Source organism: Thunnus albacares, chromosome 24 (genome assembly GCF_914725855.1).
Source record: "Thunnus albacares chromosome 24, fThuAlb1.1, whole genome shotgun sequence".
Taxonomy (NCBI): Eukaryota; Metazoa; Chordata; class Actinopteri; order Scombriformes; family Scombridae; genus Thunnus; species Thunnus albacares.
Genome location: NC_058129.1, coordinates 7,544,349 through 7,560,198, shown reverse-complemented (window position 1 = coordinate 7,560,198; position 15,850 = coordinate 7,544,349). Strand labels below are relative to the sequence as shown.

At 40.0% G+C, this 15,850-nt stretch overlaps 1 protein-coding gene and 1 long non-coding RNA gene across 3 annotated transcripts in view; one reads left to right on the top strand and one right to left on the bottom strand.

Moving 5' to 3' along the window:
- The window catches only part of LOC122976303 (E3 ubiquitin-protein ligase Midline-1-like), a 58,287-nt gene extending 43,498 nt beyond the window's left edge, over positions 1–14,789 (top strand). For both annotated transcript variants that reach the window (XM_044344709.1, XM_044344707.1), the window contains exons 4-10: positions 3,617–3,724; positions 5,608–5,756; positions 6,535–6,662; positions 7,883–8,026; positions 11,188–11,349; positions 11,628–11,835; positions 11,914–14,789. In XM_044344709.1, the coding sequence (XP_044200644.1) occupies positions 3,617–3,724; positions 5,608–5,756; positions 6,535–6,662; positions 7,883–8,026; positions 11,188–11,349; positions 11,628–11,835; positions 11,914–12,262 (1,248 nt within the window). In that variant the 3' untranslated portion in view covers positions 12,263–14,789. The remainder of the gene's footprint in view (positions 1–3,616; positions 3,725–5,607; positions 5,757–6,534; positions 6,663–7,882; positions 8,027–11,187; positions 11,350–11,627; positions 11,836–11,913) is intronic.
- The window catches only part of LOC122976305, a 214,338-nt gene that overhangs the window by 64,766 nt on the left and 133,722 nt on the right, over positions 1–15,850 (bottom strand). The window lies entirely within an intron of this gene.

Here is a 15,850-nt window from a genome sequence, read left to right as displayed (position 1 = left end):
CAATGAGTTATTGGATTTTTTTAAAAAACAAATCCGTCCTTAACATCCTATCTATGAATTGAGTCCTCAGCTACTCAGGTACTAGTGGTGTAAAAGACTGCAAGCTCACATCCAGTTCCTCTGAGTCACTATCTGTGCTGTGGTTCCACAATTTAACAATCCTGCCCCACATTATGTCATATCCCAGCATTCTTTTCCAGCTGGCATGTCTCGACTAATGGAGTCAAGATGCTGTAATTGTTAGCATCCAATGCCACACACTATTTGGAGCCCTCTCTGGTGCTTCTTGCATGCTAAAAAAAATAGGACAACATCGTGTCTTAGGGATGGTACGGTGAGTTTGTATCCAAGTGTCTTTAAATAATTACAAATAGTCTTAGAGGTATAATTCGAGGCAATTAGTTTGTTTGTAAAATGCAATAAAGAAAATGATTTCAAGCAGCTCGCAGAGAAAAACACTAGACTTACTGTTTTTGCTGTGGGAATCTAATTTAAGAGTCTTATTAGCAAAAGCCACAGCAGCAAAACCTCTATGTCTTTGGCATAATGCTGTACAAACAGGCACAGTGTCACAAGAAAGTTTGGTGGATGTGTCTTTCCAAAAGTTTCTAATATCCTCAAGGCTTGAGTCATTGTGTGTGTATGTGTGTATGTGTGTCTCTGTGGTTAAACGAATCAATTAATGTCCCTGCCAGGATACAATCTGTCATACTGATCATATGCTCCAGAGGGCTCTGCCCACAGTCATTAGATGCTCCACATTTTTAAATGGCACATGATGTACTCCGGTCACAAACTGTGTGTATGTGTGTGTGTGTCTGTCTATTACTATTTCACCATGTCAACCATTTATTCACAGATACACTATTATAGTGTTTTAAGCTACAAAATGCCTCCAGATTTTCTCACTGGACTAAATAAGGAGAGAGAATGACCACAGCGTGTCTGTAGAGGATGACTTGTGTGTGTGTTCATGCAGCCTTGTGGGCGGTTGTTCCGGAGAAATGAGCAATATCTGTCATGTTTATTCACACTGAGTGCTTAAGGTTAACGGTCATGAAATGTCAGAGAAAGCAAATCAGAGTCTTTCCGATCTTTGCCAAGAAACAAAAAACAACACTGCAAACTTTAATTGCAGTTCCATTTTAGTTTAATTGTTGTTTATCAGTTGGAAACCATTCCTGACCCACCGGAACTTCAATGTGTGCCCAAAAAAACCCCATTGATTTCAGATCTGTATAAGTATACTAATTGGCGTGCAAAAAGCCACAAAAAGATAACATACGTATGAGCTTTTCACATCGCAATCAGTTTTAAATCTCAAGCTCACCCAGACTTGTCACAGTGATGTCGAAGAAACCAATTAGCACCGTTGAAAAGACAGATACAGCCTCTCCATACAGCAGAGCTAAGAGGTTGATTCTCACATAAGCACTGAGATGTAATCCAGGTGGCAAATTGTTTTTGTTGGCAACATGATCCCAGAACAAAATCACATAAATATAGTCTAGGAAGGTATGTTGAGGATATTGAGGAAGTCCTTCCCAGCCTTGTTTGGCTCTTTGGTGGAAAGGCAAATGAGTCCCTGTGATGTCATTATTAAAACACCTGTCAACATGGGTGTTTGTGTGTGTGTGAGAGAGAGTGTATGAGTAACTCTGCAATCTTTTGTTGGCTTGGCAACACTTACAGCATACTTCCCTTTCATTGCTCCCTGTGCTATCGCTTTGCCGCAGCAAGAAAACACTTTACAAGGTGCTGAAAGGACCGTGTGGAAATGACCACAATGAGGAATTACACATTATGCTAGGACCTGCAGTCTTATAATTGGACTTGAACAACTTTTATAGCCTTCTTAGACTGTAAAGGTTCCAACTGCAAAGTGAATCAAATCCCTCAGAGTATGGAGCTGGATGCCACTTTGCCCTGGATTTAATCGACAGCATCAACTGCACTTCCCCAAACACCTTCCAACTAAATTAAATAATTTTTCTTAAGTGTAATTGCCATTAGTGGGTTTCATGCCAAGCAGATCTCTGAACCCACAGCCACAGATACGAAATATACTTTTATATATATTTAACACAGTCAGGACAGCACTGGGATTTATGCTCTTAGAGTTTGGATGCCATAAAGTGGTAAATATTGTGGGCTGGCAACAATTCTAGGCATAGTTATTGATGTTCCATGCACACAATATGCCTCTTTCCTTGTTTCTATTGCCAGTTTAAAATATTGCACATAAAAATTGGACACATCTAACATGCATTAGTTTTGTCATTTGCAGGCCAAACAATGATTTGGTTTGGTTTCGACATCTAGGTTACATATATCCATTATTTTGACAGCATTACAAGGTCTTTTTCATCATGTAGTTAGACCAAGAACATGCTAGTCTTCTAAAAACCATCCAGTGTAGTAAATCTATTATATAGAAGATGACCAATTCTGCGTGTAGGAAGCCTCAAGAGGCCCTGATGAAAAGACTAGCATGTCAGAATTTGTTTAGCCATCTCTCATCTACTGTAGTCTGACAATATGATGCCATGGTTGTGGTTGTTTTTCCATTTCTGACCCTGGCAGTGTGTCTTCAGCTCCTTTTCCTTAATCATCTTTGTACATAGTGCAGGTCATGAAAGACAACAAGTTAATTATGGTCTTGGTTCAAAACATTTTTAACATGTCTCTTGTGAGGGAAATTACAATCATCCACTGACTGAATGTTTTCTCAGGTTAAGGCTAGGCCAAATGCATCAGAGAGCAGCAAGAAGAAACAAGAGCAGATATGAAGGGTGAGAAAGTGATCAGAGGCATCTTCTCAGCAGATAAGAGGCAGGTGCAGAAACCCAAATAGCTATGATTGAGGCCAACTGTGTATTAATTAAAAGACAACTGTTGGCCTCTGACGACGACGAAACACTCTGTGACGTAGAAATACGACGGCTGAACTTCACCACAGCTGTCTCTCAGCCTAGCGAGCTGGAGATCCATTTGCAAATGTGAATTCTGACTGTTGCAATAAAACTCAGACAGACAGATGGTCTCTGTGATTTCTGAGAGTCATCTTGCCTCTCTCGGCCAAGTTCGACATAGCTATCATGCCGTGTAGTCTGATCACGGCATAAATCAGTGGTTGCCGGGTCTTAAGTAAGGACTTCAGATTAACCTAAGAGTCTCAATAACAGCTGTGTGCCTTTGTGTGTCTAACATATATAAACCTATATCGACCCAGATTGTGGGGAATCTGTAAAATGCCAAATGTCAGATTTGTATCTTGTAAAAAAAAGAACCGGTCGATTTCCCAACTTCAAAATGGCTGCCGTGTGAATTGGGGCTACTCTTTGTGTCTAGCTCTTCAGCAGATCTCTGAGTGTCTGCTCTCTTATTACCGCAGGCCTCCCTGTTTATTTCACTTGTCACTCAGCACTCAAGCCAGCGGGAGGCAAAATGGTTGAATATGTCTCATCTTCAGGCGGGAGGGCCAGCTGATGGATGAAAATGACACCCTGTCCCGCGGTCGACATGATGCGGAGCCACTATAACATATATCCCTCTATATCCTCGCCGTCCATCATTCTCGTTGTTTATCTAATACTCTCTGTGAATTGGTCCTCAGGTGAACGCGTCCCGCCAGGAGGGCAAGCTGCTGGACGAGTGTGATCTCCTGATTGACATTATTCAGCAGAGGAGGCAGATCATTGGCAGCAAGATCAAGGAGGGGAAGGTGAGATGAACACTCATAGGGGCGAGGAGTGTGATCGCAGACATCATTTATTTTCCTTTGCTGTTTTTTATATTCACCTTTCGCTTCATATTCACTCACTTTTTCTTACCTCTGAAAGCCAGAGACTCTGATTTATGGATTTTTTTAGTTTGGGAAACAGTGAATAAACTAAAGTTTTTTGCCTGTTTTAAAGCTCCTGTGGACCCACTTTGTTCTTCCACCACAAACAGCATGTACTTTCTTTATTGATGCTATGTTTTGAGGCTAATAACAACATTCCTTAATCATTAAAAATGATATTTTCTTCCATCAGCGAACCATTCCAGCAAGTATAAATGATCATCAAGGGGCAGATATTGTCTGCAGATGTAATATTCCACAGTTGTATGTGTAAACATAAAAACAAATCAACTCCCTCACTCATTCAGCATTCAATATAATGTGCAAGTGTGGTACAAATCAGTATTTGGATGACGAGCATTCACCATCCAAAGGTTTGGATCGCCACAGTTGATTGACTGGCGGTGCCATCACATTTATTCATCACTATTTAAACACACACATGCACCGAAAGCACTCTAGGCTACTGTTTTATGTCAAATGCAATACTTCCTCACAGCCACTTGACCTGATCCTTATATCCTGAACAGACGGCAAACTGTTCAGCTGCCTAAAATGCAAACCCTACAACACATTTCGAACAGACGGAGAAAACAGTCTGACTGGCCAAAAGTAGATCCCACAGCATATGGGAGGGCGAGTTTTGTACTTGTACTCTAAACCCGGATGATTTCTTTTTTTAAGCTGTATCTAATGAGACTTGGAACTCACTACATGTTTTTTTTTTTTTCACTGTGTGATGTAGGTTTTTAGCTTTTAGGATTGCATCAGAGAAGGTAGAAATATGGATGGATACAAAGAGATTTATTTTTATTTTTAAACAGATTTGTACAAATTGCTATTTGGTGGAGTGCTACATCATGATCAATAGCCCTAAAAAAGCTTTTTTACCAAGAACAAGTTTCTGTTATTCCTGTTTTTATTTTTTTTTTACGTTCTTGTCTTTTTTTTTTTTTGAACATGACGATAGCAATCTCCAATAGTATTGAACTGAGATTACAGTGTTTGTGGTTCTTTACAAGCCAAACCACTGATGAAACGTCCTTCGACCTCAATCCGACCACTGACCTCAATCTGTCTCTTAAAATCTCTGCTCATAGGGAGAGGGGATGGAACCGAGGGGGCAAACTGGGGAAATGAAATCCATGATTTGCGTGCAATTGAATCATTCACACGCCTAGCAAACTTAGCGTTAGCAGTGACATGGGAGAAGCTTAACTCGTGTAATCCCAGCATCTTTGTCAAACCGTTTGTCGGTTTCTCGGCTAGTCTTTCGTCTTTATACATGATCAGTAGAATCTTCTTTCATCCTCACAGTTGCTAGCAAATTAAAGCTTCTAAACAGAAAATTACTCAAAGTCACAGAACAAGAAACAAGTGGGGAAATCAAAACAAATCGGCTTCCTGTAACTTTGGCTAAGCATGATGGATGTGTTCATGCCCTTTGCTAAAATTCTTTGATGTTCATACTAATTAAGAAAACATGAAGATATAGATGCCTATCTGCATCAGTCAGCCAATGGGTTTGACCTTTTTCTGTATGAGTGGTTTCAGCTTTGAAATGTTAACACCCATCTCCATGTATCCATAAAACGTCCAATTTTGGGGTCATTTGCTGCCGTCAGTTCTGATTATGTTCTCATCCTTAATGATCTACAACACCTTGACTTGAATGAGGGTGTTTTCGTGCATTTTTTAAAAATGTGATCCAGCCAAACAGCACTGGCCTTCTTTTTCAATCACGTATTTCCCATCTTTTATAGGCACAAAGGCTTCGGAAGCTAGCCCAACAGATCTCCAACTGCCAGCAGTGCATCGAGAGGTCCTCGGCCCTCATCACACAGGCCGATCAAACGCTGAAAGAGACCGATCACGCTCGCTTTCTGCAGACTGCCAAGAGCATCAACGAGAGGTCAGACAGCCCACACACTCACCACACACGCTGGAGTCACTCAGCTTAGCAAAGTAACATCTAGCTTTAAGGAGAGGGCAGAGGAGTGCACACGGAGATGATGAGAAACAATTTGGAAACTTTGTGCACTTGACTTCCCCTACAGCAAAGACAGGTAGAGAGAGATTTCATCTTTTATGTAGCCTAATCTTATTGCACTCACTGCTTAAGCTTTTTGACTAATTGATTTGGCAATAGAGAACAAAAAACTGGTGTCCATTATGTCAATCCTCAGGAGAAACAAAGCTGAATGGTATAAAAAGAAATCATTATCATTTAGTCCTTCAAACAAAACTAGTGTTTCAATCAGAACCTAATCTCCACAGCCTCACTAATTAGGAGGCTGATTTTATTCAGATTTGAGCTCAGTATTTTTTAATTTAGTAACTGTTAAGGGGTTTGTTAATGCTGCATATCTATGCAAATCTGATGAAGTGCAAATGCTAAAATTCCTTGTTTCTACATCTTGCAGTAAAGCAATGTCCCTTTTTTATTTACAAAGGCAAAAATAAACACTTAAATTACATTATATATTATATATATAATTATAACTAAACTTTTAAAGTACAGTTTTTAGCCTATTTTAAGGGGTCCATACTTTAAAATGTAGAAATAGTGGAAGTATCTCTGTAGATTGAAACATTAAAAGGTCAGGTGTATGTTTACTAGTTGTTTACTTAATCTAATTAATCTAATTATCATATACTGTAATATGAAAACCTGTTTCTCTGTGATCTAGGGTTTCCATGGCAACTGCATCGACCCAAGTGCTGATCCCTGAGATACACCTCACCGATACCTTCGACACCTTCGCCCTGGACTTCACCAGAGAGAAGAAGCTGCTGGAGAATCTGGATTACCTCACTGGTAAACCTCTACATTTTCATCACAGTCTTTCCGTCCAGAGGGACATTTATTAATTAAACTCTAAATGCTCAATTTTGAACACTGGGATCTGATTCATGTGCATCATAATCTGTTGATGTTTTCTTTCTTTTGAATAACCCGAATTGCCTTTTTATTGGAGCTATATTCTAACCCTTTAATTCACTTTCTCACTGACCATGAAACCCAAAAACCTCTGATAATTACGATTCTAATCCAGCTTTCATTTCAAATTTTGTTATTTTTCCAAATTCTTTTGAAGTGTCTGCTGTCTTCCAGCAAGACGTTTGATGGAACAGACCCCAGCCTATTAACTCCAAAATTAATTTTTAACATTAATTTCCGATGTCCCATTTGCGAGGACCCATCAAAATGTCACCGTCTGAGTTATGAGCACACTGGGGACAAAAACAAGGCATCACGTGTAGTAGATTTGAAGGCCTGTGAAAATAGCTGGCTCGTATTTATTCTCCGCGATGCGTGAGGGCTTTGCTGGAGGGCCTTTTCACTAAGTGAATCGGTCTGAATCACTCCACTATGTGCAACCACTCATGACAGAAGGCTACAGAAAGAGAGAGAGAGAGAGAGAGAGAGAGTGACAGACACACAGAGAGATAGGAAGTGGCTCCACAATCAATTTAAGCTGTGCTTTTGTATCTTTGTTTATTACCTCAGTCCATTCTCTTTCCACTGGAGGCTTCATGGCTTAAACACAAAAAGGGATTGGTTTTATTTATTTCACTATAGAGCCAAAAAAACCCAACTCCCCATAGTAAAGTTTTCACATGGATACAGTGTAACAGAGTCAATCTAGCATTATGCAATTAGTCCCACTGGTTACAGCTAAAAGGACTGTGATATTTACCCTTCCCACTATGTTAATGTGAGCTGCTTTTTATCTGAATATTTCATTGTTTCTCTTCCGTATTGCTTTTAATGCTCAACCTACCACTCTACTGGAAAGAACATCTTCAATTCTGTGTGTAATGAAGCCTTCATACTTCTAAATTGAAGCAAATGAGCAAGTACAAGGTTAATTGGGGCTACTGTTTGTTGTAACAACTGACAACCTTTGAGTGCATTATCATTTTGGAATATTATCAGTGTCATTTGGAACTATATTCAATTGAACCATAACGTCAGAGATGTTGTCGGAGGATATTCAAGTAGTTCATTATCTTTTTATTTCTATCTCTCTTCAGCTCCAAGTGCTCCGTCCATAAGGGAGGAGTTGTGCACGGCTTCCTATGACACCATCTCCGTCCACTGGACGTCTGATGATGAATTCACAGTGGTGTCTTATGAGCTCCAGTATGCCATCTTTACTGGACAGTCCAACATTGCCAGTAAGTATGTCTGCTAGAGAGAGAATGCCTAAATAAGAAATATATTCATCTTGAAACACAACTGTAATCTTTTCTAAATCCTCTCTAGTACTGATTGTCCGAGCTGCAGCTACCACTCAGGACACTGGGGTCATTTTATGTTTTTCTGGGAAATTGAATGTTTGGAGCAACCTGGAGGAAATCCAGTCCATATCTCAGATTTTTTCAGTGTTTCAAATAGGTCTGGCATTGTGCTCATTGACTGTTTCCCTAACATGAAATTAACTATAACAATCAGAGCTTTAGTGTTTAGACTTGTTAATGAAATCTGGTTGTTGTACTTCGAGTTAAAGGAACAGTAACTCTCAGCTTCCGAAGAAGTCTTTGAAAGAGCATGGAGGAGTTACGTTTGCAAATAAAATTTACATATTGCAATTGACTGCACAAACAAAGTCCTAATCATTTTTTAAATAAGGTGTCTGACATCCTGCATCTAGTTTCAATGCATTTGTAATGCAATCATTTGTGCAGAATGAAAAGTTTAAAGCCCCCCCCCTCTCCTCCACTCAAAAATGTGTTTTCCTTATTGTTACTGCAGTTGGATGTTTGAGCTTCACTGTGCAGAATGATACATATGCAGACACTAGAAAACTGTTTTTAAATTCATCTGCTGAAAATGGAAAATTTCTTTGTGCTCATGGAAAATGGCAGAGAGTTTAAGGCGTGTACCTACAAGCATGATTTGTGATAGAACAACTGGTTTGGAGCCAATCGTGGCTCACTATGCAACTTCCACAAGTGTGATGTGGAAACCTCCAGTGCACATAGATTCTGGAATTTTTAATGACGGAGAAGGGACGAGATGTCACTTTGAGTATTTGAACTTGATAACTGAACTTTTTGTGAAAAAACACAAATTATTATTTGAGTATTTATCTAAAAACATCTTATTTTTTTGCTATTTACATACTTGAGATCTGCTCAGTACAGTCATGCCACTCTTCTGGTGGCCGCTGTCATCCTACGAGGCAGTTTGGAGTTGAAGTACTTTAAAATCTAAAACCGAGATAGGGGCGAAGTGGAGCCTCCCGAAGCCTCGAGCCTTTATGCTACCATCACTCTCAGATGTTGTCACACTTCGAATAACTGGAGCTCATGAAGGATGAAAGGAGAATAAGATTTGACAATAGCGCAGCAGAAAATCCTGGCTGTATGTGGAGCTCTCTGTAAGAGACGAGGCTTCTACAGTGGATATACAGAGTTCTTATGTCTATACGTGCCACCAGGTTTAAAGTGGCACCGTAGGGATGAGACGTTGCATCGGGAGAGATGACGGCTGTAAAATGAATCAGCATCCCCGACACACACTTAGTGACACAATTGTCTTGTAGAACAACAACATAGCATACAGTATACGCTAACACACACACACACATACACACACTTACCCGACCCAGAAAATCATGAGCACAGCACACTCGAGTGAGCAACAACTACAAGGTAGAAAATGGGGTCAGGGCATCTAAAGACGAGCTCCCCTCCTCCCTTTCAATCAAACTGCTTTTTCTCTGTCTTTCATCTATTCTTTTTTTTGAAGTCTTCCCTTTTTTTTTTCCAAATTCAAAAACAGACCTCACAGCACAAATCATCCCTTCTTGTTTCTTAGACTCTTTCTTTCCTGCCTCACTTCCTTCCTCCTTTTCAAACTCCACATGCCATCTTTGATTTCTTTCCTCCCATCTTTCCGAAGGTCACACCTTTGTCATTGCCTTCTCGCGGTGTCACGTTACAGTAGTTTAATGCCTTCTCTCGACAGCCATTAAACTAATGTGACACTTGATTCCCCTCTTTCTTGCCCCCTCTTTCTCTCACATCCTGGTGTGCTTCAGCTCCCCGAGATGCTGTGATTTTTCTCTCCTTCCGTTTTCACATCCGATAATGTCAGAGGTGTTGCTGTTGGCGTCTGAGTCACAGAAAATCTCCCCTGGACCAATACATATCAATCACTATGCAAGAAGTGGAATAGCCTTTTAATGTTAGTATAAAAAAAACACACAAACAACATCCTTAAATCTCATGCATAATTCTTTACAGTACGGAGCTCTGGATTGGATTTCCTGTGGGAAATTTGTGTTGAGGAAGTGATGGTGTCTGCCGTTTTCTGATTTGATATGCGCGGGACTTCGAGCTTGATTAAATTAATTTGCAATGTGTTTCATCATAATTAATGTTTTCACATTAAGTCTGATAGTGTAAACCAGTAGGAATGGTAGCAGTACTTACTTCAATGGTTAAGTCATAACTATTAATTTGTCACAATGCCATTTCTGTTCCGTGCTCTGGTTGGTTAGAACACAAATATATGCAAATTGGGTTGTTTTTAGTCATTTCTTTTGTGTTATTTAAAGTTTTACTCCTTAATATTTTTCTTTTGATGATCATATTGCATAACTATGCATAAGGGATTCACAATAATGCATATGCATACCGGATGCAATGAGGAAGTAAATATTTGCTCATGAGTTCAGTATTAGCATGTTGGACAATGCCGGTGCATGTTGGTGGCTTTCTTTAGTTTTCTTTAATCTACCCAGTCCATGTTTTGTTGTCAAAGATGCAAAGTTCATGGAAGCTCAAAGATTATTCTTGGCAGATATTTTCACTGCTGGGTGGTGAACACAGAGTAGAAAGATGGCTGTTACTTCCATGACAAGGAAGGAGAATATGCACACATGCACACAGACTTTCATTCTGCTTGACGGCATCCAAAGCAGATGATTGAGTGGTCTACATTTTGCCTTAGGAGGTGGTGTAGCAGTAGTGGATTGCCATTGAAAAGAAAAAAAAAAAAAAGAAAAAGAAAAAAGACACACACACACGCCAAGCAGTGAGAGCATATTGCAGCTGTGAAGCCAACAGAGTGTAAATGGTTTCCTCTTGTGCCTTTTCACACCCTCTCACCTGTTCCCACTGCCACAGGCTCACACACAACCAATCATTGAGTACGCTATGCTTTCACACAGCTGTACTGAACTGCACTCCTCTCTAGGAAACTTAAAAGAATTTTAGGAACCTTAAACAACTGAAAACTCATCGAATTAACCGATTCCTCTTTATACTTCCACCTTCTCTTCTGTGCCTTTTTCTCGCCCATCTCGCCCTCCCTTCCCTTCTCCTCCCAGGTCTGTGTAACTCATTGGAGAGCTGGATGATTGTTCCCAACATCAAGCAGAACCACTACACAGTGCACGGTCTGCAAAGCGGCACCAAGTATATCTTTGTTGTCAAGGCCATTAACCAAGCGGGGAGCAGAAGCAGTGAACCGGGGACTCTGAAAACCAACAGTAAGCGACTGACAAGTGATAACGAACGCTCCATACAGAATCGACCTTTACAGAAATTTTGTGTATAAACATTCAGGAGTAGCTTATTAGATTCATTATTTTCATTTGCTCCACTTACTGTGCTTTAGATGGATTTTTTCCCCCTTTGGCAAATATGAAATTGAATTAACTGAAAAGAAATTAGCTGTTCTGTAAAGAACGCTGGCTCTAATAGATCTCAATGCATTCACACTTGAAAATCAATGTGTTTTCCATTTTCCTTCCTTCTCCACTGCCAGGCCAGCCATTCAAGCTGGATCCCAAATCTGCTCACAAGAAGCTGAAGGTCTCACATGATAACCTGACAGTGGAGCGGGACGAAACCACGTCCAAGAAAGGCCACAACCAGGAACGTTTCACCAGCCAGAGCAGCTACGGCGTGGTAGGGAACGTCTACATCGACAGTGGGCGCCACTACTGGGAAGCTCTGATTGGAGGGAGCACATGGTAAGTTTTATTGGCATATGTGTGATTTAGGGAAGGCCTGGGGTTTCCACTTGTTGATAACAGAATCTCCCTCCTTAGGTACGCTGTGGGTATAGCCTACAAATCAGCCCCCAAGCACGAGTGGATCGGCAAGAACTCGGCCTCCTGGGTGCTCTGCCGTTGCAACAACTCCTGGGTGGTGCGCCACAACAGCAAGGAGCTGGCTATTGAGCCTTCGCCCCACCTGCGGCGTGTCGGGGTTCTGTTAGACTACGACGCCGGCTACCTGACCTTCTACGATGCCGTTGGCTCCCAGCACCTGCACACGTTTCATGTCTCCTTTGTTCAGCCCGTGTGTCCTGTGTTCAACGTGTGGAACAAGTGTCTGACGATCCTCACTGGTCTACCCATCCCCGACCATCTGGAGGGACTGGAACCCCAAGACTGAAAGCTATAGACAGACAGAATAAATCAGCATAAACTGGTCTTATCTTAAAGCTGCATTGGGCAAGATTTGTGAAAATGCTCATCTTTGAACGGAGAACAGAGGAGACACCCATGCTCTTTAATTCATACAAATCCGCCCTAATTGTCCAAATTAAATTCTTGTCTTGTGCACTTTCCTACTCAGCTAGAGAACTCTCTGTCCAAAGAAACTGAACTCAAAAGTGTTTGATATATTTTTCTTTTCCATTTGGTTTATTTTGGCACATACCATTGCAAACTAACTAGTCAACATGAGCATGTATGAGCAGATAGCTTAAAGATGGAACTCTTTCAATCCATACTTGCTACCATTTGTGCAAAGTTGCCCAGTGCAGTGTAAAAAAGAGAGAATATGTGATGCTTGGGGTATTATTTTACCAAGCTTCTCAAAAGTGATTTTCAGTTAGGGACCAGAATCTTAACAAGCATAGTTTATTATAGTTTATTATGATTTCTAAAAGCAAATATGATGCTGGTTCGTGTTGTCTTTGACTCTTAAAGGCTTAGTGAAAAACCTGTTCTAGATGGATGACACAAGGTTGGAGTCGATCCAGAGGAAACCAGGACAAATGGACAGTGTTGGACCAGAAATTCCTACTCTAAGGCACTTTGGGCTACGATGGACATGTTTGTACCATGGCAACTAGGAAACAAGCCACAAGTCAGTTTCTAATTTTTTTCTTTTTTTTTTTGAACACCACGTTATCAGATGGAGCACTTTGAAAATCCTTGAAATTATCCACACATACTTACACTACAGACACACAAACACAATCAAACATGTGCTAATACACACACCACTATATACTACTTAAATTAATCACAGTTTCTGGAACAAGTGGTATACAGGTGTATATTTTGTAAATTCATCGCAATCCCCACCCACCCACCCATCTATGTTTTCCCTTGCTCATTAAAAAGGAACCAAAGTAGCCATTGCTGTCTGTTCAGATGCATTTACATAAATTTTACTCTAAGTTAATAAATGCAGAATTTTTTTTAAAAAGTGACAGAGAGGAAATAGCGTTATGCTAGTATTAACTGCAGGAGTCCCATAAATGTAGATGACGTCCTTGTTTTTGCACATTGTTCATACTTTATTCATGGTTTTGTAGAAAACGCCTAAATATCTTAACTCATTTTGTGCAATTAACATGCATTAATATTGGGAAAGTGTTGTGTTCTGTTTGACTTATTGTGTTAATTTCCTTTTTTGGCAGTCCGACAAGTCCTGCCATTATGATTTTATGTGATACATAATATGTGAGTTGTGTTACAGTTGTAGCCCGGGGTTAATATTGGAATGAAGGGGGTGAAATGCTTTTTTGCTGCAATTTTTCTTTTTCTCTCACTTTTCTATAAAACAAGCATATGGCTGTTTAGTGAGACATACTGTACTGGTGTGCCAATACTCCAGAACTATTAATTTGCTTGTGACAGAGAGTGTCTTCCCATTTTATCTTTTCAAAATGTTTGATTTTTTCCTGTCATTTTCACACTGAGGTCTTATTTCATCAAATCCACATGCAACATATTATTTGAAAAGGTTAAAAGTTCAGTTAATCCTTGAATAAAAACACACTTCATTCACTTTATTGAGACTACACCATGCACAAGAGGCTGTCCTCAGACTTGTTGCACAATGATGATGTCAGTAGGGTGCACCTCACTCTTCACTTCAGCTATCGGCTGATTCTTATTTGTGAGCATCTGATGTTAACTTACTCCACAGTTGGAGAATCACCTGCAATACCTGGCTGTATTCCTGGAATATCATCTTTAAAGTGGTTAGTCCACTTCATCTTTGGGGATTGACCATCCACCCATGAGCAGTCAATTTCAAGCCAACTTGATTAGATTTTACATAATTCTTTGTTATTTAAGAAGGGACAAAAAGGTCTAAATAGGTAATATAATGTTTATTAATGGAGGCAAAATAATGTTGATGTGCAATTTGCATTTTTCTAGCACTTATTGCCTCCACTTTCATTCCACAAGAGATAAAAAGCATACCCCGCCTCCAGGTGGAGTAACAAGAGATTCAGCCGCAAAGTCAAGACCATTAAACTACCAAAATGACATCATCAATTCTATATTCTATGATTCAGTTTTGCTCTGTGTGTAATAATGTTTAACAGTGACAAAAATGGAGATCTTCAGTGTAAATAGAAAGATTTGGTTGTATTTCTCAATGTCGCTTTGTTTCAATAACCGGTACACTAAAAAAGGTATGGAGGACAAATAACAGTTTATTCTTTAATTCAGTGTTTTCTTGGCAATAAATTGAACTGTAGCTATGTTTTCATTGTATCTGATACGAATATATAGTGCTTTATTTAATGTTTCCATTTGAACTTTATGACCTTGGTGTTATATGTTCTGTCTCTGTGGACATTTTTATGGAAAAACAGGATATGAGTGCTTACATCACTGTTGTCTGAGATAAGTCTATGAGAAGGTCAAAAATAAATGTTCCTTTTCACATTAAAGTGTGCTTTTTATCCACTGAAGCAATACAGCAGAGTGAGAATGTCAGGAGCCGTTCTCATAAAGCAGGATGGGGTGAAATGCCAGGAGCCATTTCTGTCTTTCTTTCTAGGGGACGCACAAAGATGCAAGCAATCCCAAATTCAATAAGTTAAGAGTATGGCATTTTGGTGTCTCTCCATGTCTCCTTAAAGTTACTGGTGCCCTTCAAGAAGGCGCTGCACATTTTTCCCATCTCAATTTAAGACAAAATCAACCACGTGTGTTCCCAGACATAAACTATAAACCTACATGGATAGTCCCTGAACATCAGTGGTTCCCAAAGTGTCAACAACGCTGTGAGCAGTTCAACCAAAAATGTAATATTCTTTCTTAGACCATTTTATCTGAATTAGTTTTTAGAAGCTAGGTCGCAAAACCACATTGCCCATGTGTCTAACCTTGGATCAGTGACTATTTTTAGTTATTAGATTTATCTAGCTATGTGGAGTCTAATCGTCTTGACTACACCATAAGGTAATAAGTTATCCCTTTGTGGATGGAGTTTCTAATAATATGGTTATACATGGGAACAGATGCTGCAGAAGGCATCACAGCACTTGATCTGTATTTTTTCTTCAAACGATGAATCATCCAGGCAGGTGCTAATGTCAACATCTAAGTTTAGACCTCAACGTGTCAAGTTCATTGGAGTTGATGAATTTCCTGTGGAAAGGGAAGTTGTTGAGTTTATCATGTGAACTTCCCGTAGACATTTGGGGCTCTTCCTGATTTTCCAGGGAGCAATTGTTCTTCTGACGCCAGGGTTCAGTGGGATTTTGTCGGCGAACAGCTAACATGAACTGAGGCTTTGTGTGTCGTTCACACGGCTCAGTGGTGTGAGAGAGTGAAATGAGTTTACCAAAAGCTCCCGAACACTAAAAATGACAAAGACAATTTATAGGTTGCCATCCACAAATAATGGAGGTGTGTGCTTGTTTGTCTGCTATTCAACCTGTAAATACAGAGGCTATGTTGAAGATGACGGGGCGGCTGTGGCTCAGGAGGTAGAGCGGGTCGTCCA